At 44.4% G+C, this 20,852-nt stretch overlaps 1 protein-coding gene and 1 long non-coding RNA gene across 8 annotated transcripts in view; one reads left to right on the top strand and one right to left on the bottom strand.

Annotated features, from left to right (window-relative positions):
* The window catches only part of LOC128689458 (A disintegrin and metalloproteinase with thrombospondin motifs 16-like), a 282,538-nt gene that overhangs the window by 57,023 nt on the left and 204,663 nt on the right, over window positions 1–20,852 (bottom strand). For all 7 annotated transcript variants that reach the window (XM_070086357.1, XM_070086359.1, XM_070086356.1 and 4 more), the window contains one exon: window positions 16,547–16,663. In XM_070086357.1, the coding sequence (XP_069942458.1) occupies window positions 16,547–16,663 (117 nt within the window). The remainder of the gene's footprint in view (window positions 1–16,546; window positions 16,664–20,852) is intronic.
* The window catches only part of LOC138852882 (uncharacterized), a 223,734-nt gene that overhangs the window by 41,730 nt on the left and 161,152 nt on the right, over window positions 1–20,852 (top strand). The gene's annotated exons all lie outside the window — the stretch shown is intronic.

The following is a 20,852-nucleotide window of genomic DNA, read 5'->3' as shown; positions in this document are numbered from 1 at the left end:
TTCAGTATTGTGTACAGTATGTGCTGGATCATAGGTTCAGTCTTGTGTGCAGTATGTGCTGGATCATAGGTTCAGTATTGTGTACAGTATGTGCTGGATCATAGGTTCAGTCTTGTGTGCAGTATGTGCTGGATCATAGGTTCAGTCTTGTGTGCAGTATGCGCTGGATCATAGGTTCAGTATTGTGTGCAGTATGTGCTGGATCATAGGTTCAGTATTGTGTACAGTATGTGCTGGATCATAGGTTCAGTCTTGTGTGCAGTATGTGCTGGATCATAGGTTCAGTCTTGTGTGCAGTATGTGCTGGATCATAGGTTCAGTATTGTGTGCAGTATGTGCTGGATCATAGGTTCAGTCTTGTGTGCAGTATGTGCTGGATCATAGGTTCAGTATTGTGTGCAGTATGTGCTGGATCATATAGGTTCAGTCATAGGTTCAGTGTGCAGTATGTGCTGGATCATAGGTTCAGTATTGTGTACAGTATGTGCTGGATCATAGGTTCAGTCTTGTGTGCAGTATGTGCTGGATCATAGGTTCAGTCTTGTGTGCAGTATGTGCTGGATCATAGGTTCAGTATTGTGTACAGTATGTGCTGGATCATAGGTTCAGTCTTGTGTGCAGTATGTGCTGGATCATAGGTTCAGTCTTGTGTGCAGTATGTGCTGGATCATAGGTTCAGTCTTGTGTGCAGTATGTGCTGGATCATAGGTTCAGTCTTGTGTGCAGTATGTGCTGGATCATAGGTTCAGTCTTGTGTACAGTATGTGCTGGATCATAGGTTCATCAGTCTTGTGTGCAGTATGTGCTGGATCATAGGTTCAGTCTTGTGTGCAGTATGTGCTGGATCATAGGTTCAGTATTGTGTGCAGTATGTGCTGGATCACAGGTTCAGTATTGTGTACAGTATGCGCTGGATCATAGGTTCAGTATTGTGTACAGTATGTGCTGGATCATAGGTTCAGTATTGTGTGCAGTATGTGCTGGATCACAGGTTCAGTATTGTGTACAGTATGCGCTGGATCACAGGTTCAGTATTGTGTACAGTATGCGCTGGATCATAGGTTCAGTATTGTGTACAGTATGTGCTGGATCATAGGTTCAGTCTTGTGTGCAGTATGTGCTGGATCATAGGTTCAGTCTTGTGTACAGCATGTGCTGGATCATAGGTTCAGTAAAGTCAAATTTGGATTTTCTTTTCCATTTTCAGTAACAATTTCTGACCGATATCTCACGAACGCTTTAGTAGAATATTTACAAACTTTAGTGTTTGTGACAATGTTGTCGGTGTTAGTGTGTACATACGGAGTGATTCACTATTTTTATTTGCACATGGTACATAGTTGTACAAAGAAATATAGTGATTGTGTGTACATGTCAAAAGCGCCTTGTATGCAGAGCATTATGGGCAGCTTAAAATTAACTTTACATTATCTAAGCAATGATATATTCAGTGGTAAAAATTACAGTAAACAAATTACAACATCAAGTACAAATGAATATTTCAAATAAGAAGCATTAAAGTTGTACAAATTTGTAGCATTACAATGTATAATATAATGGAATCAGATCGAGTAAAGTTAGTTATTTGTAGTGCAGAAACAGGTCATATGGTCATTAGATGAGTTACTGTACATTCAAGAGAATGGAGTATTATATTAGGTAATGTAACTAATAAAACCAGTCTGTTAGGGTCACACGTTATACATTTATGAGATTCAGTTATTCAGTGTTTATTTAGTTGTGGTTGAGTAAGTGGTTTTTAAGAAGAGTCTTGAATTGATAGACGGTATTTCTTTTATATTCACAAGTAATGAGTTCCAGATTTTTGGTCCTTTTATGTGCATCAAGTTTTTACATAGTGTGAGATGGACACGGTGAACATCAAAGTGATCTGTGCCTTGTGTTATGGTCATGTGTTCTGTTGAGGTTGGTAAGGAGAAGTTTGAGGGGAGGGTTTATATCAGAGTTTAGTGTTCTATGTATGTAGTAGGCACAAAAATAAGTATGGATGTTTTGTATGGTAAGTTTAGTTTTGAATATTGGTGGAGTATGCTGCCTTGAATGGGAATTTATCATTCTGACTGCAGCCTTTTGTTGGGTAATTAATGGTCTGAGATGATTCATTGTTGTCGAGCCCCATGCACAAATTCCAAAGGTGAGATAGGGGTAAATAAGTGAGTGATATAGGGTCAGGAGGGCTGACTGTGGAACATAGTACTGTATCTTCGATAGTATGCTTACAGTCTTGGAGATTTTTTTGGAAATTTGTTGTACATGCGTTTGAAATTTGAGTCTATTACCAAGGTGGATTCCTAAGAATTTTCCCTCTGAGCTTTGTGATAGGTCATCAGTTTATCATTATGTTAAGAGGAACATCTGTAGTTCTGTTCCCAAACTGAATGTAGTAGGTTTTGTCAATATTGAGAGTAAGTTTATTAATAATCCAGATAGATATTTTCTGTAATTCGGTATTTACAGTACTGGCTAGTGTGACTGGGCTTGGGTGAGAGAAGACTTACGTAGTGTCATCTGCAAATAGTGTGGGTTTGAGTAGTTGCGATGCATTTGGTAGGTCGTTTATGTAAATGAGAAAGAAAAGGGCCAAGGACACTTCCCTGTGGGACACCAACTGTAATTGGCTGTGTGGAAGAGTTTGCTCCATTTGTGTACACATATTGGCTTCTGTTGCTAAGGTATGACTTTAGGTAGTTGAGGGAGTGCCCTCTTATACCATAATGTGATCATTTTATGTGCAGCAAATCATGGTCAACTGTATCAAAAGCTTTACGATAATCAATGAAGATTCCCAATGGGACTTTTTTCTCGAGTGCTGTGTATATTTGTGTTAGCATGTGCATAACAGCATCATTCGTATTTTTATTAGGCCTGAACCCAAACTGACAGGGGTTGAGTATGTTGTGGGAGACGAGGTAGGAATAGATTCGCTTATGCATTAGTTTTTCAGAGATTTTAGATTGAGGGTGTAAGTTGGATATTGGCCTATAGTTATTCAAGTCTGCTTGATCTCCTCCTCTATGTATTGGGGTGACCTCGCTATTTTGAGAACTGTAGGGAAGGTAGAGGATTCTATGGATTTGTTAAAGAGTGTTGCAATGATCGGTTACAGCACTTTTATAGTTTTTTGTATATAAAGGGTGGTAAGTTATTTAAATCTCCTGTCTTGTTCTTTAGTGTGTTGATAAGGGACACTTCTGTTGGGTTAGTCGGAGTTAGGAACAATGTGTTCGGGTAGGTGCCAGTGAGGTACTCATTGGGTGGGGTATTTGAGCTTGGGATTTTACCCGCAAGGTTTTTTCCTATAGTGGAGAGGAAAACAGAGTGTTTGCTGTTTCAGTAGGCGGGAGTAGAGGTTCATCTGCATTTGTTAGTGTGATTGTTCTGTTTCCTGATATCTTTCTTGTTCCTAGAATTTCAGATAGGGTTTTCCAGGTCTTTTTTATATCACCTTTTAAGGTGGATAATCTGTTCTCATAATACAATTTTTTTGCCCTTCTTATCAGGCTGGTTAGGATAGACGAGTAACGTTTTGTTTGGTCTCTGGTTATGTGACCCATTCTGTACTGTTTTTCATACTGGTGCTTTATATTTATGGATTTGAGGATGCTGGGCATTAGCCAGGGACTGTTCAGTCTCTTAGCTGTGATCTGTTTAGTTTTTTTTTTTTAGGGCAGTGCTTGTTATAGAGGTATTGGGTCTTTTTTAGAAAATTATTAATACATTCGTCAGTATCTGTATATTTTTCTAGCTCAGTGTCAGTTGATGTTTGTCAGTGATGTTGTGAAGTTATTAATGGCAGCCTCATTATGAAGCCTGAAGGTTACTTTAGTAGTGTCTTGGGGTAATTTACCTATAGTAGTTATGAGAAAGGTAGGGTAGTGGTCTGTGTATTATCTGTGATTATGCCTGAATTTAAAGGGGATATGGTGTTGGTCCAGATGTGGTCTAATAGGGAAACACTAGTCTAATTCTTGTAGGTTTTGTTGCTGCTGGTAGCAACAAGCAGTTACTCAGTGTTTGTGAATTCAGTTACAAGTGGGTCCTTGTCTTGCAGGAGATTTATACTGAAGTCTCCTGAGAGTAGTAAGTGATCTTTGTTCATGTGTGCATCAGTTAACATACTTCCTAGGTTTCCACTAAAACTGTGGTACTCTGTAGATGTTTATCACAGAGGTTTTTGTAGGTATTTGAAATTTGAATTTAGCTATTATATATTCCCCATGTTCATCCCTTGTGCAAGTATTACTGATACATTCTAGTTGGTCTGAGTAGTACATGTATATAGCTGTGCCACCACCTTGTTGATCTGGCCTACAGTTGTGTATGGCTGTGTAACCAGGAATGGCATAGACATCTGTAGTATCTGGATATAGCCAGGCTTCGGTGAGAGTAATGATGGACATACTGGCATGCAGGGAATTTAGTAATGCTGTGAGGTCATCGTAATGTTTGCTTAAAGATCTGACATTGTAGTAAAAGACAGTTATGTTATTGTTGGCTCTGAGAAGTGCTTTTGTTTGTTCTGCTGTGTAGTAGTTACAGTTGCTGTTTGATTCATTTAAGTCATTCAATAAGAGGTTGGTGAAAATCTAAAATAGTTTGTGCTAATAACTTATTTTCAAGGTAATTTTAAGGTTACTTTTATAAAAAAAAAAAAGGTTAAATATTTCAACATCATAAAATTACATAAAATTTTACATGTTTATTTGGCTGCTTTCAAGATGTTAATTTGTGTATGGAAATACACATTAACAAGTAGTTAAGCTTGATTAAGAAAATGTTAAGCTTACCTCAAGCTTCCATTTGTAAGTTCTTAATGAGTAACTAGTGCCCAGATTATTAGTAACACCCAACCAAGCTGTTACATCTTATTTAGATCTAAAACATGCAGTAAACTCGTATGGGTCATGGTGGTCTGAGTAGGGGGTTAGTTAGTGAGTGTGTGAGTGAGTGAGTGTGTGTGTGTGTGTGTGTGTGTGTGTGTGTGTGTGTGTGTGTGTGTGTGTGTGTGTGTGTGTGTGTGTGTGTGTGTGTGTGTGTGTGTGTGTGTGTGTGTGTACTCTGTGGTTGCAAGGATCGATACTCAGCTCCTGGCCCCGCCTCTTCGCCGATCGCTACTAGTTCCTTTCTCTCCTTGCTCCATGAGCTTTATCATACCTCGTCTTAAAGCTATGTATGGTTCTTGCCTCCACTACATCACTTGCTAAACTATTCCACTTCCTGACAACTCTATGGGCTCAACAAATACTTTCCTAACATCCATTCGACTCATCTGAGTCTTCAACTTCCAAGTGTGACCCCTTGTTTCTGTGTCCCATCTCTGGAATATCCTGTCTGTTCACCTCGTCTATTCCACGCGGTATTTTGTATGTCGTTATCATGTCTCCCCTAACCCTCGTGTCCTCCAGTGTCGTCAGGCCGATTTCCCTTAACCTTTCTTCGTAGGACATTCCCCTTAGCTCTGGAACTAACCTTGTTGCAAACCTTCGCACTTTCTCTAATTTCTTGACGTGCTTGACCCGGTGTTGGTTCCAAACTGGTGCTGCATACTCCAGTATGGGCCTGATGTAAACGGTGTACAGTGTCTTGAACGATTCCTTACTAAGGAATCGGAACGCTATTCTCAGGTTTTCCAGGCGCTCATATACTGCAGCAGTTATCTAGTTGATCTGTGCTTCCGGAGGCGTGCTCGGTGTTATACTCACCCCAAGATCTTTCTCCTTGAGTGAGGTTTGCAGTCATTGTCCACCAACCCTATACTCTGTCTGCGGTCTTCCTTGCCTTGCCCCGATCTTCATGACTTTGCATTTGGCGGGGTTAAATTCGAGAAGCCAGTTGCTGGACCACGTGTCCAGCCTGTCCAGGTCTGTTTGAAGTCCTGCCTGATCCTCATCTGATTTAATTCTCATTAACTTCACATCTGAAAAACAGGGACACTTCTGAGTCTATCCCTTCCATCATATCATTCACACATACCATAAATAGCACTGATTCTAGGACTGACCCCTGTGGGACCCCGCTCGTCACAGGTGCCCACTGTGATACCTCATCACGTACCATGACTCGTTGTTGCTTCCCTGTCAGGTATTCTCTGATCAATTGCAGTGCTCTTCCTGTTATACACACCTGATCCTCTAGTTTCTGCACTAATCTCTTGTGAGGAACTGTAGAAGGCCTTCTTGCAGTCCAAGAAAATGCAATCAACCCACACCTCTGTGTGTCTTTCTTCTGTTACTTTGTCATGAAACTCCAGAAGGTTTGTGACACAGGATTTGTCTTCCATGAATCCGTGCTGGTTGTCGTTTATAGTCTTGTTCTGTTCCAGGTGCTCCACCACTCTTCTCCATGACTGCATACTATACACGCCAGTGATACTGGTCTTTAGCTTAGTGCCTCTTCTGTCTTTTTTAAAAATGGGAACTACATTTGCCATGTTCCATACCTCGGGTAGTTTCCCAGTTTCAAGGGATGTGTTGAAGATTGTGGTTAGTGGCACACACAGCGTTTCTGCTGCTCCTCTAAGGACCCACGGGGAGATGTCCGGTATCTGAGGTATCAAGGTCACTTAGCAGTTTCTTCACCTCCTCAGTTGTGTGTATGTCATCCAACACTTGTTGGTATATTCCTTGTTGGTGTCCCTCTCAGTTCTGTCTTCCCAGAGTCCTTCCTGTCTCCACTGTCAATACTTCCTTAAACCTCGTGTTGAGCTCCTCACATACCTCTTGATCGTTCCTTGTGAGTTCCCCACCTTCTTTCCTCAGCCTGATCACCTGCGTGTACTCACCTAATTGTACTCGCCTAATTGTGGTTGCAGGGGTCGAGACTCGGCTCCTGGCCCCGCCTCTTCACTGATCGCTACTGGATCCTCTCTCTCTCTGCTTCCTGAGCTGTCATACCTCTTCTTAAAACTATGTATGGTTCCTGCCTCCACTACTTCACTTGCTAGGCTATTCCACTTGCTGACAACTATGACTGAAGAAATACTTCCTAACGTCCCTGTGACTCGTCTGAGTCTTCAGCTTCCAGTTGTGACCCCTTGTCCCTGTGTCCCCTCTCTGGAACATCCTATCTCTGTCCACCTTGTCTATTCCCCGCAGTATCTTGTATGTCGTTATCATGTCTCCCCTGACCCTTCTGTCCTCCAGTGTCGTCAGTCCGATTTCCCTTAACCTTTCCTCGTACGACATTCCCTTGAGCTCTGGGACTAGCCTTGTTGCAAACCTTTGTACTTTCTCTAACTTCTTGACGTGCTTGACCAGGTGTGGGTTCCAGACTGGTGCTGCACACTCCAGTATGGGCCTAACATACACAGTGTACAGTGTCTTGAACGATTCCTTATTAAAGTATCGGAACGCTATTCTCAGGTTTGCCAGGCGCCCGTATGCTGCAGCGGTTATTTGGTTGATGTGTGCCTCCGGTGATGTGCTCGGTGTTATGGTCACCCCAAGGTCTTTCTCCCTGAGTGAGGTCTGTAGTCTTTGTCCACCTAGCCTATACTCTGTCTGCGGTCTTCTTTGCCCCTCCCCAATCTTCATGACTTTGCATTTGGCTGGATTGAATTCGAGAAGCCAGTTGCTGGACCACATGTCCAGCCTGTCCAGGTCTCTTTGCAGTCCTGCCTCATCCTCGTCCGATTTAATTCTTCTCATCGACTTCACGTCATCTGCGAACAGGGACACTTCAGAGTCTATTCCTTCCATCATGTCGTTCACATATATCAAAAATAGCACTGGTCCTAGAACTGACCCCTGTGGGACCCCGCTCGTAACAGGCGCCCACTGTGATACCTCTTCACGTCATGACTCGTTGCTGCCTCCGGTCAGGTATTCCCTTATCCATTGCATGCCCTCCCTTTTACGTGCGCCTGATCCTCCAGCTTCTGCACTAATCTCTTGTGGGGAACACTTGTCGTGGTATCATAAAACTCCCTTGTTGAACCCATGTGTCCCTCAGGTGTTCAGTTCTGTACATTCAGAGACACCTGTAGAGTCGTTTCTTCCTGTCTCCACTGTCAATACTTCTTCTCTAAGGACCCAAACCTCGTGTTGAGCTCCTCACATACCTCTTGATCGTTCCTTAAATCTTGTGAGTTCCCCACTTCTTCTTAATTTCCTCAGCCTGATCACCAGTTTCGGGTCAGTCTTGATTCTCGATGCTGTCATTTTCATACTGTCGCTGGGCCTCCCTCCTTACCTGTGCGTACTCATTCCTGGCTCTGCGAATGATCTCCCTATTTTCGTGTGTTCTCTGCCTTCTGTACTTTTTCCATTCTCTATTGCATTTTGTTTTTGCCTCCTTACACCGTCGGGTAAACCAGGGGCTCGTTCTGGTCTTCCCGTTGTTACTGTTGGCCTTGGGAATAAACCTTTCCACTGCCTCCTTGCATTTTGTTACATATTCCATCATTTCATTTACTGGCTTTCCTGCCAGTTCTCTGTCCCACTGGACCTCCCGCAGGAAGTTCTTCAACCCTATGTAGTCCCCTCTTTTATAGTCAGGCTTTTCCCATTCAACTCCTGTTATTCTCTCCACTTGCAGCTCTACTATGTATTCAAAGCACAGAACCATGTGTGTGTGTGTGTGTGTGTGTGTGTGTGTGTGTGTGTGTGTGTGTGTGTTTGTACAATTAAGTAATAGCTAGTGCAATGGGTAAGTCTGTAAAAAAAAAAAGTGGATATTTAAGGAGGGACTTTCAGCGAGGAGGTTGTTAGTGGGTGGATCAGTGTACTGTAGATATTGGAAGCGAATTCTGGCTGCTCTGATAGAACAGCCTTAAGATACTGCAAATTGCAGTTCAGCATCTTACAAATAGCGATGGCTACCTGACAAAAAAAATAGAACTACTGCAATTTTCCATTCAGGAAGAACTCTCGGAGTAAATACACTAGAAAAGGTGTAATGGGACGACTAGGGGGTGAATGGTGTAAATGTTGAAATATATGGACATGTCATTAGACCCTCTTGATGTTGGTTGTCATGTAGATAGTGTTGAAGTGTGATGAGGATGTGAAGTATGGAAGGCAGGGCTGGGCAAGACTGTGGGTGGCAAACACGGGAGCTGGAAGAGAATGCATTAGTAGTAGCAACAGATGGCAGAGAGTTAAAAGAGTCAGAAGTGAGAACTAAATAATGGTTCAACACTGAGGTGACTGATAGAGGTTTCTACCAAATGTTGAGGGCGTCGGGTATCTCTGCAGTAGGATAACCATCTTGGAGATGATGCTGGGTCACTGCCATATTCAATGGTAGATCCTCTTATTCTTTGATAGCGTATTTCGCTTCCTCGAAAGAAAACTGGACATCAACATGAATATGTAGGGTGTCGCTCCACACTTCAATCAAGCGGAAGGCTGATCGTAGGACGTATTATTTACTGCACCTCAAACAGGGTAGTCTGCCGATAATCTGCAAAATCTTTCCGGGTGGCCAAAAGTGCCAGCCTTGTCGGCGTTATTGGAGTTTTAGTTTGTGTGCCCTTGGAAGCACTATCCATCGACAGAAACGGAGGATTTAAAGGTCTCTACAATTGAAGGTTAGTTTAGGTACGTTGTTTGAATAACACCACAGTCCGCTGGCAGGGCAGATTAAGTCTTCATTCGATGCTAAGGAGGTTTTGGAGCTAAAGTTACTCCTAAATATCCGGGTTGCATTGTGTAAATTCTTGTTGTATTATAGTGTATGAGATGAGGACAATTCTACAACTTGAACAGAGGAAGGAATATCTGTGTAGATGTGATTCGGACATTACTGATTGACTGGTCTGTGTACGCCGGTTACCTCATGGACAAGACCCGGGCCGGGACTATGCCGGCGAATCAAACTCAACCTTGGCTGCGTTATGTACGGGCACGGTGACAATGCGCATTCCACTTTTGATGTCATGCAGCGCTGTATGACCCTAGTGGGTTTAGTGCTTGGTTGATGATAATTTTGACGGCATGGAAGGAGAAGTTTGGGCAGGTTGATTTCAGGCGTTATTTGCTAATGTTATGATCTACAATGTAACTCACAGGGAAAAGACATATGCATTGATCAAGACGTTAAGAAAACGTTTCGCCTTGAGTGACGTCTTCAGTCCTAATGAAAGACTGAAGAAGTCACTCGTGACGAAACATTTCCTTAGTCAATGTCTTCATCAGTACGTACTTATCTCTTACCAACAACTTGTTGGTATCACCATACCAGTTCTACCCTAATCCGTATGGGTCATTGACTGGAGTAACAAGTTTGGCCAGTTATATTTGTGAAATACTTCCTGTAGAGAAAGAGGTTCCCATTTAGTACATTTCTTAGGATGTGAGAGAGAAAATATGCTAGTTACTATATCAGTATTTTCTAGTGCGTGTGGTTGCATTAGCCAATTCGATTGAAGGGATCATTGATGACTTATCTAGGAATTTAAACTGATAGATTATAGAGGTATGGGTGTTTGTGGGAAACAATCAGGTTGCATTATTAGGGTTAAAAACATCAGATATTACCGGGATACCTCAGGGATATGTTTAAAAGACAATGTTCTAAATCAAGTTGCTAGTAAAGGCAAAGCAATTGATCAACAAACAATAGAGATAGTAGCGGGCAACGAGTGACTAGCTCCCTTAAGGTTTACTATACAAATAGTAGGAGTCTAAGAAATAAGACAGACGAGCTAAGATTGTTTGCAAGTGTAGGTAATATAGATATTATTGGTATAACTGAAACCTGGTTCAATTTAAAAGATAGAGAAATGCCCTCTGAATGCAACATACAGGTTTATAAACTATTCCACATTGATAGGCTCAACAGGAAGGGTGGTGGAGTGGCGATGTGTCAGAGAAAATTTAAATTGATAAATTAGACACATGTGCAACTCTTGGGTATCTTTATTGAGGAAACGTTTCGCCACACAGTGGCTTCATCAGTCCATACAAAGGAGAATCTTGAAGAACAGGAGGAGAATGAGGTAATCAGTCCCTCAACCTTGAGTCGATGTGGTCAGTCCATCAATCTTGAATAGATTGATGGACTGACCACATCGACTCAAGGTTGAGGGACTGATTACCTCATTCTCCTCCTGTTCTTCAAGATTCTCCTTTGTATGGACTGATGAAGCCACTGTGTGGCGAAACGTTTCCTCAATAAAGATACCCAAGAGTTGCACATGTGTCTAATTTATCAACATGTCGGTTCTCTGAACCATTCATCTACAAAATTTAAATTGTTGTGTTAGACAAATTATTAGAAACATCGGACACAATCTGTTTGGCTACAGTTTCTCTAAGGTCGTGAAAAATTAATCGTGGGTGTGATTTATTGGCCCCCAAACCTTGATAGGGAGCGCAGTAAGCTGATATGAAAATGTTTCAATGGGAGATTTTAACTTTAGACAAATTGATTGGAACAATGTGACAGGAAATCTTGAGTTTAGTGACTTTCTTGATACGGTTCAAGACTGCTTTTTAAAACAGTTTGTGACAGAACTAACTAGAGCAAACACTGCTTGACTTGGTTCTTGCCAACAAAGAATTACTAGTTAATAATCTTGAGGTTAGTGATGAGCTAGGGAAAAGCGATCACAAATCACTTAGTTTCAAGATATCATGGGATTGCCCAGATAACTTCAATCATGTCGCTGTCCCAGATTTCTGCTTGGCAGACTTCATGAGTATGAGAAATTACCTGGGTGGGCTAAATTGGGCTGACCTTACTGTGTGTCAGGTAGGTAGAGTTGGTGACCAATATGACGTACTTCAGAGCATAGTGCTGGCTGCCCAGACGACTTTTGTCCTAAGTAGGGAAATTAGATCTAACACAAATGATCCCAAATGGATAAACAATAGATTAAAACATCTCATTGGTCAAAAGATAGAATATATATATATATATATATATATATATATATATATATATATATATATATATATATATATATATATGTATATATATATGTGTATATATATAGTCGTATCAAAAGAGGGGAAGGGCAGTTATGAAATAAATATATTCAATTAAAGAGGAAAAAAAAAGGAATAAGAAAAGCAAAAGGGATTATGAGGCTAAGGTCGCAAGGGATTCAAAGACTAACCCAAAACGGTTCTTTCAGGTATACAGAAGTAGGATTAGGGACAAGATTGGCCCACTTAAGAGTAACTCAGGTCAGATCACTGACAGTGATAAGGATACGTGTGAACTTTTCAATACCTACTTCCTCTCAGTTTTTACTCAGGAAGATACTAGCGAAATTCCAGAAATAATGAATTATGTATTACAGGATGATAAACTATGAATGATTGTGGTAACTAGCGACATAATCCTCAGACATATAGAGAAACTAAAACCTAACAAATCCCCAGGCCCTGATGAACTGTTTGTAAGGGTGTTAAAGGAATGTAAAGAGGAACTTAGCAAACCTTTGGCTAAGCTTTTTAACATATCACTACAAACTGGCAGAGTGCCTGATAAGTGGAAAATGGCAAATGTAATACCTATTTACAAAGCAGGTGACAGGTCCTTAGCTTCGAACTATAGACCAATAAGCCTTACCTCCATAGTTGGTAAATTTATGGAATCAATAATTGCCGAAGCAATTCGTAGCCATCTTGAAAGGCATAAATTGATTAATGAATCTCAGCACGGTTTTACAAAGGGGCGTTCCTGTCTTATGAATTTACTAACTTTCTTCAATAAGGTATTTGAGGTAGATCATGGTATTGAATATGATAGTGTATATGGACTTCAGTAAGGCTTTCGATAGAGTTCCACATAGGAGGAGAAATTTTTCCTGGGTAGTGGCATGGTTGACAAATAGGCAGCAGTGTTTTTTCATTAATGGGGAGAAATCAGAATGGGGGCACGTCACAAGCGGTGTTCCACAGGGGGTCAGTATTGGGCCGTTTGTTGTTCACAATCTACATAAAAGACAGATGAGGGAATAAATAGCGACATAAGCAAATCTGCTGATGACACCATAATAGGCCGTCCAATTCATTCTAATGAGGACAGAGCACTCCAGGATTTGAATAGACTGATGCAGTGGTCGGAAAGGTGGCAGATGCAGTTTAATATAGACGAATGCAAAGTTCTAAATGTTGGACAGGAAAATAACCATGCCACATATAAACTAAATAATGTAGATCTTAATATTACGGATTGCAAAAAAGATTTAGAAGTTCTGATTAGCAATAATCTAAAAGCAAGACAACAGTGCATAAGTGTTCGCAATAAAGCTAACAGAATCCTTGGCTTCATATCATGAAGTATGAATAACTGAAGTCCTCAGGTTGTTCTTCAACTCTATATATCCTTGGTTAGGCCTCATTTAGATTGTACTGCACAGTTTTGATCACCATATTACAGAATGGATATAAATGCTCTGGAAAACGTACAAAGGAGGATGACAGTTGATCCCATGTATCAGAAATCTTCCCTATGAGGACAGACTGAGGGCCCTGAATCTGCACTCGCTAGAAAGGCGTAGAATTAGGGGGGATATGATTGAGTTGTATAAATGGAAAACAGGAATTAATAAAGGAGATGTAAATAGCATGCTGAAAATATCTAACAGGAATTGTAGCAATAGTTTTAAGTTGGAAAAATTCAGATTCAGGAAGGTCATAGGAATGCTCTTGTTTGGTAATAGAGTTGTGGATGAGTGGAACAAACTCCCGAGTACCGTCATAGAAGCTAAGACGTTATGTAGTTTTAAAAATAATAATGTTGGTAGAATTACCGACAATATGTAAAGTAAAAGGACACAAGTGCGACTAATGCGACATTTTATTGTGGCAACGTTTCGCTCTCCAGGAGAGCGAAACGTTGCCACAATAAAATGTCACATTAGTTGCATGTGTGTCCTTTTACTTTACATAGTTTTAAAAATAAGTTGGATAAATACACGAGTGGGTGTGGGTGAGTTTGAGTTGGACCTGACTAGCTTGTGCTACTAGGTCGGATGCCGTGCTCCTCCCTTAAGTGACGTGACTGACCTGACTAGGTCAAGGCATTGGCTTAAGCCGGTGGGAGAATTGGACCTGCCTCTCATAGGCCAGTAGGCCTGTTGTAGTGTTCCTTCGTTCTCATGTTCTTAAGACTTTTGAAAGATGGCTTTGAACCAATCTGTCCTTTCATGTGCTAACAATCCGAATTTTATCGCTGCGTCGTAGGGAAAACAGGGTTGTCATGGTTGAAGGAGTGCAAGGGTTAGAGGTGCCAAAGAGAAACGGGTAGTTACAGTATTTCAAAATTACTAAGCAAGAGGATATTACCCATCCTGGGAACCGGTGTTACTTGATGCCAGCAGGTCCCTCTCTTGCCTCACCTCCTTAGTTCCATTACTACTACTACTACTACTACCACCTCTACCCACGCATCACCTCACCTGACTCCTGCCACTATATAAATGTTTTCTTAGTTTTCTCTGTATTAGGACTGAAGAAGCCACTCGTGGCGAAACGTTTCCTTTAATAAATGTCCTGAACTGTACATAAGTGTCTTTTCCCACACAGAAACAGGTAGGATGGCAGCACTGGGTTCAGACAAGTAGTTCCTCGAAACCTGTATCAGGTTGTGAGGAGAGTCCGTGGTCACACAGGGGGTTGTTAATGAGTGCAGAAAATGGTATAGATATATTTACTATTCAGAAAAAAATAATTACCTTCAGCCCTCCCTATTCCCCTCTCAGTCATCGAAGCCAACAAGGTGAGGCTTACCATTTTACTAAATTAAGTTAGTGAAGATGTATATTTGTGGGTGGGAGGGTGGGGATGGCTGGTTTAGAGAAGGATGTGCCTAGTTTGTGGTAGTAGACCTGCTACAGTGTTCCTCAATTCTTATGTTCTTGTATGGCAGCCAGTGGATCGAAATGGTGCTCGCTCGATGATGCTCGCCCGACCCAGGCCTAACAGTCCATAGACAGTGAAGAGCGATGTAAGACAAGCCGAATGATTCAGCAGAGCTAGCACTGAGCCTCCCCTCTGACCTCTATACCCTCAACACAGTCATGTTTTCCACCCGAGGATTCCAATTCCTCGGGTAAGCTAAACTAGGCAAACGAAAACAAGAGGTTAACACCGCCCTGTGCAAAGCAAACACACAGGACAGTTTGTTAGGTAAGACACATGCAACAGTTAGGTATCTTTATTTCGAAACGTTTCGAAATAAAGATACCTAACTGTTGCATATGTGTCTTACCTAACAACCTGTCGGTATTTTATACCATTTTAATGTTCACACAGGACAGTGTTTAGTTTGGTCCTTATGTAACCCAATCTAACGTAACCCCCGAGGGAACCGAAGCCTACTCCACACAGCAATGACATCGAAGACGTAATCCTCCCACAGGGAGCGTAAAAACCCCGCCGTCGGGGGGTGCGGATGTTACTGGATAGTGTCGCTTCCTATTTACCAATTTTAGACCCATTTTTTTTTTTTAATAATTTTCGACCCTCGGGAGCAGTAAGAAATAGGCGATGCTACTCCAAACGCTTTACACTTTTGTCTGACTCCACACGTTTCAAATGAAAAGTAGGTTTTCGTTTTTGCTTTAACAGTTTTTGATATCTCACAAATGCCTTAAGATAATGCATACAATATGGCACATGACCGCTTTAGCGCAATGTGTGAACATCCAACAAAGTAAATTACCTCTATGATAGGAGGAGATTATTACTTTTTTTTAAATTTCCCTGGGTAGCTAATTCGATATTTTTTTCTCTCTCCAGTTCGACCGTAGTGTCACTGAGGGGCGGAAATACCTTGCTCGCACTCCTAGTTATTAGAAATTTTGAACTATATTTACAGGAGTCGAGTGTTATCCTACAGATGGTGGCCGTTTGTGGGCCATTCCCAAGACTGTCCTGAGACCCGAAGCAAACTGGGAACTACCTCGAAGTCTCTAACTAAGCTGCATCTGCAAGCTGACGGAGACCCTGTTGAACATTCCTCTAGTCTGGTACCTGCTGGCTGCTTAATCTCTTCGGTGAAGTTTGACACTGAGTGAACGTTTCGTGTTCTTCACCTACTCCAGCCTCTGTTCGTAACAGTTGTGACATTCAGAGCATTTTGACCGCGTCTCCGGTTTCTAAAACAGAGGGATCGATATTCACAGTTTCTGTAGGAGCTTCTGAGAAACAAATTGAAAAAGAGTGATGCTTTGTGCAACTCGCAGGATCTTACAGCAGGATGAGCTACCACAAAACAGTGCTATGACCACCATACGCTTTATGTTAAGAGGAACCAAATCCCGAGACTCGACCCATATAAAACAAATCTGCAGCTTGCGCAAAGACACAGATAAAAAGTTGGTAATATATAATAAGTGGCCACCGAGGCAGTTATTCTTGTAGCCAGCAACACAAACACAGCCGGCTACTGAGTCACAGCTCGCCCTGTAGCCGGCAACACATAGCTGCCCCCCCTCCCCCTCACAGTCTGCCACAACACAACCAGCTTCTGAGTTACGGATAGCCATATAATCTGCAACAGTCGCACAACTGGCCAAATAGAGGTGGCCAAATCAGCCGACCACGTACACAGGTGAGTGAACACATACCTGGGAAGAATTCCAAGCGAACTCGTTCCATTCCTCTTGAGTCATGGGGTGATCGGGCTCTTTCGGTAGCGGCCGACGTAGGTTCTTCGCTAGGCTATCGTTCTCTCGTTTCCATTTCTGCAAACACGGAAACATGGGCGATTAGTAACATACGAGAGGGAAAATGAGAAATATCAATAATGGTATTGTCTGTGTGATGTTGGGTTCGTTACTACATTGCGAGCAGACCCTGGTTCACGTTGCTTCTAGCACCGTAACGCTGACGCTGGTTCACGGTGTTTCCAGTTCCGCAATCTTTCTTGTCCAGTCAACATTACAGAAGGGCTCACCTTCAAGTTACATAAAATGTGATACGCTGCACCTCTGCTGTCCCGCCGTTCAATGTTGCCTGAATTCCAGAAGCAATTTTATCATATATATATTAAGTGATGAAGTACAGTACAACTTGTGGAAAGAATGCAACAAGATGGACGAGTGGTGTGATGGATGAATGATACGAAGATTTGGTTGACACTGGTGGATGCCTTGACCCGCCCCACCAGAGATCACCAGCTGACCATGGGAGAAAATAGCATGCACTTGTTTTTAGGGCGAATCTTCCCAATTTTAATACTACATCCATGAATACTGGCGTGGGTGTTACCGTTGGGTTATTTTTCAATCCGATCGATTATCCACTTAAAAATTCAAGATGACCAACATTTGTAAACAAGACAGGCAGAGCAGGTTATGATATATATGTGAAGAGGTTTTGTTCACAAGGATGGACCATAAGTGAGCAGTCAAATTGTTCGAGACAAGAATGTTAGATGGAATTGCAACGACCAGAAGTAGGCATCATGAAGAGGTGGTAATTGATCGAAGAAATATCTGAGAAAGCCGTGAAAATCTCGACAGTACTACACATACACAATACGTTTCCAGACATATACTGACCTTGTCCAAGATCCTAAAGATTGTGGACCCCGCCATTGCTGATTTGAGTGGCACGTGCCGCAAGGGAAGTAAAGTTTGTCATTTATATGGAGTCTACAGAATAAAGATCAATGCGCATTCTATGTTACTGAAGAACGTAAGTTACTAACAATTCCAAAGAAAATGAAAGGAAAGATGACCATTTGTTCTTGTGGGAAACAGACAAACCCTAGGACAGCTTTACCGAAATCATTCCGCTCTTGGGACTTTGATCACTTTAAATTCATCTCGTGTCCGAATAGTGATATCAATCATCCCCAGTTTACCTCATCGACAAAGGCAAGTTCCATATCTATTACATATCTTAGCTGGTCGGAACACTTAAAGCTAAAGTGACGATGTCAGAACGAGTGTTTGTATCATCTTGGTTCATCAAGGCTCAACACAACGTCCATGTACATCAAAGATATTTGATGACTTCGCCAAAGAAGTGTTCCTCTAAGTAAATCTTAAGTGCATGGAGTACAAAAGAACTGACGTGCGCCTGATATGAACCGGTACCTTTGTTTGAAGTCTGTAACAAGGTCCTAACAGGCATGCAGTAACAGCCATGCAAGTTTCCGACAAAGGAAGAACTTTCGAAAAGACACCAGAATAGATCTTAGAAAAAATTAACTTTTATCTAGACCGGGAGCGCTAGATGAACTAGCAGCATTTGGCTAGTAATGGGCGAGGGCGAAGTGGAAAGAACGTCAGGAAGTTGACCACCACCAGTCACCCCTCCTGCCTCCACAGGTGACCACCAGTCACCCCTCCTGCCTCCACAGGTGACCTCCAGTCACCGCTCCTGCCTCCGCAGGTGACCTCCAGTCACCGCTCCTGCCTCCGCAGGTGACCACCAGTCACCGCTCCTGCCTCCGCAGGTGACCACCAGTCACCGCTCCTGCCTCCGCAGGTGACCACCAGTCACCGCTCCTGCCTCCGCAGGTGACCACCAGTCACCGCTCCTGCCTCCGCAGGTGACCACCAGTCACCGCTCCTGCCTCCGCAGGTGACCACCAGTCACCGCTCCTGCCTCCGCAGGTGACCACCAGTCACCGCTCCTGCCTCCGCAGGTGACCACCAGTCACCGCTCCTGCCTCCGCAGGTGACCACCAGTCACCGCTCCTGCCTCCGCAGGTGACCACCAGTCACCGCTCCTGCCTCCGCAGGTGACCACCAGTCACCGCTCCTGCCTCCGCAGGTGACCACCAGTCACCGCTCCTGCCTCCGCAGGTGACCACCAGTCACCGCTCCTGCCTCCGCAGGTGACCACCAGTCACCGCTCCTGCCTCCGCAGGTGACCACCAGTCACCGCTCCTGCCTCCGCAGGTGACCACCAGTCACCGCTCCTGCCTCCGCAGGTGACCACCAGTCACCGCTCCTGCCTCCGCAGGTGACCACCAGTCACCGCTCCTGCCTCCGCAGGTGACCACCAGTCACCGCTCCTGCCTCCGCAGGTGACCACCAGTCACCGCTCCTGCCTCCGCAGGTGACCACCAGTCACCGCTCCTGCCTCCGCAGGTGACCACCAGTCACCGCTCCTGCCTCCGCAGGTGACCACCAGTCACCGCTCCTGCCTCCGCAGGTGACCACCAGTCACCGCTCCTGCCTCCGCAGGTGACCACCAGTCACCGCTCCTGCCTCCGCAGGTGACCACCAGTCACCGCTCCTGCCTCCGCAGGTGACCACCAGTCACCGCTCCTGCCTCCGCAGGTGACCACCAGTCACCGCTCCTGCCTCCGCAGGTGACCACCAGTCACCGCTCCTGCCTCCGCAGGTGACCACCAGTCACCGCTCCTGCCTCCGCAGGTGACCACCAGTCACCGCTCCTGCCTCCGCAGGTGACCACCAGTCACCGCTCCTGCCTCCGCAGGTGACCACCAGTCACCGCTCCTGCCTCCGCAGGTGACCACCAGTCACCGCTCCTGCCTCCGCAGGTGACCACCAGTCACCGCTCCTGCCTCCGCAGGTGACCACCAGTCACCGCTCCTGCCTCCGCAGGTGACCACCAGTCACCCCTCCTGCCTCCGCAGGTGACCACCAGTCACCCCTCCTGCCTCCGCAGGTGACCACCAGTCACCCCTCCTGCCTCCGCAGGTGACCACCAGTCACCCCTCCTGCCTCCGCAGGTGACCACCAGTCACCCCTCCTGCCTCCGCAGGTGACCACCAGTCACCCCTCCTGCCTCCGCAGGTGACCACCAGTCACCCCTCCTGCCTCCGCAGGTGACCACCAGTCACCCCTCCTGCCTCCACAGGTGACCACCAGTCACCCCTCCTGCCTCCACAGGTGACCACCAGTCACCCCTCCTGCCTCCACAGGTGACCACCAGTCACCCCTCCTGCCTCCACAGGTGACCACCAGTCACCACTCCTCTCAGTAGTAGTAACCAGTTACCAGTTACCAGTGTACCAGTAGATGACTGGTGATGAGGAAGGTTGTCCTGCGCGGTGATGACGCCGACACTCACACTGTCGTCGTGAAGAAATGCACTTCCTCAGTGAACTCACATAACTGGCTTTATCGGTGGCGCTCAGCTACAATCTCTTGACCAATTACGTGAGCCAAAAGAGTTCTAGGACCCGGTACAAGGGTGCAAACAACCACAGGTAGATGAGGTGGGTGGCTGGTGGTGGGTGGGTGGAGGGAGAGTGTATAGCGGTGGGTGAGGTGGTGACTCGCTGGCACTCTGGCGCGCACTCCACTCACTACCCACGAAGGTGGCTTGATAAGCCACTATGCCACAGGGATGGTGAAGACCACTCTTAGCATCCAACAGGGAGCACAAAGCGATATGAAAATACTTCAGAGGAACTTGCGTGGCTTACTTCTCTCTCTCAGCTGGGTTAGAAGCTGGGTTGGCTGACTGGCTTAACCCACGAGAATGGCTGACTGGAAGACGTGTAACGATGCACACAGCACGGAGGAGCAGGTGGATGACAGGAGACAGGCTGGATGATAGGCTAACTGGCGTTCACTTCCACAGTCTGGCTTACTGACTGGCTTAATTGCAAAATCCGGGTCAACCCCTCGGAGATTGAAGCAATTAGCACACGAACTAAGCCAGGAAGCTTGAAACGGCTGCAACAGGCTTGCAGGCTGGAGGTGGAGGTTGTGAGGGGAGCGAGTAGCTTGAGATGGGCGAGACGGTTCACCTTTGACCCGCCGGCTACTCGCCACAGCCGAACCTGCCTCTCTCTGCCCCTTGGCTAGACTGACTGAGGAGTGCCCATGGGCGAGGGGGCGCTTGAAATCCTGCTAGGTCAGCAACAATATGAATACAGCCAGTGATTCACGCAGAGATGGTTGGTAGTGAGTCATCTACTGGTACACTGGTTACTGGTAACTG

This window comes from Cherax quadricarinatus, chromosome 18 (genome assembly GCF_038502225.1).
Source record: "Cherax quadricarinatus isolate ZL_2023a chromosome 18, ASM3850222v1, whole genome shotgun sequence".
NCBI classification, from domain to species: Eukaryota; Metazoa; Arthropoda; class Malacostraca; order Decapoda; family Parastacidae; genus Cherax; species Cherax quadricarinatus.
Note: the sequence above shows the minus strand (reverse complement) of the source record. Positions and strands in the feature narration are given on the sequence as shown.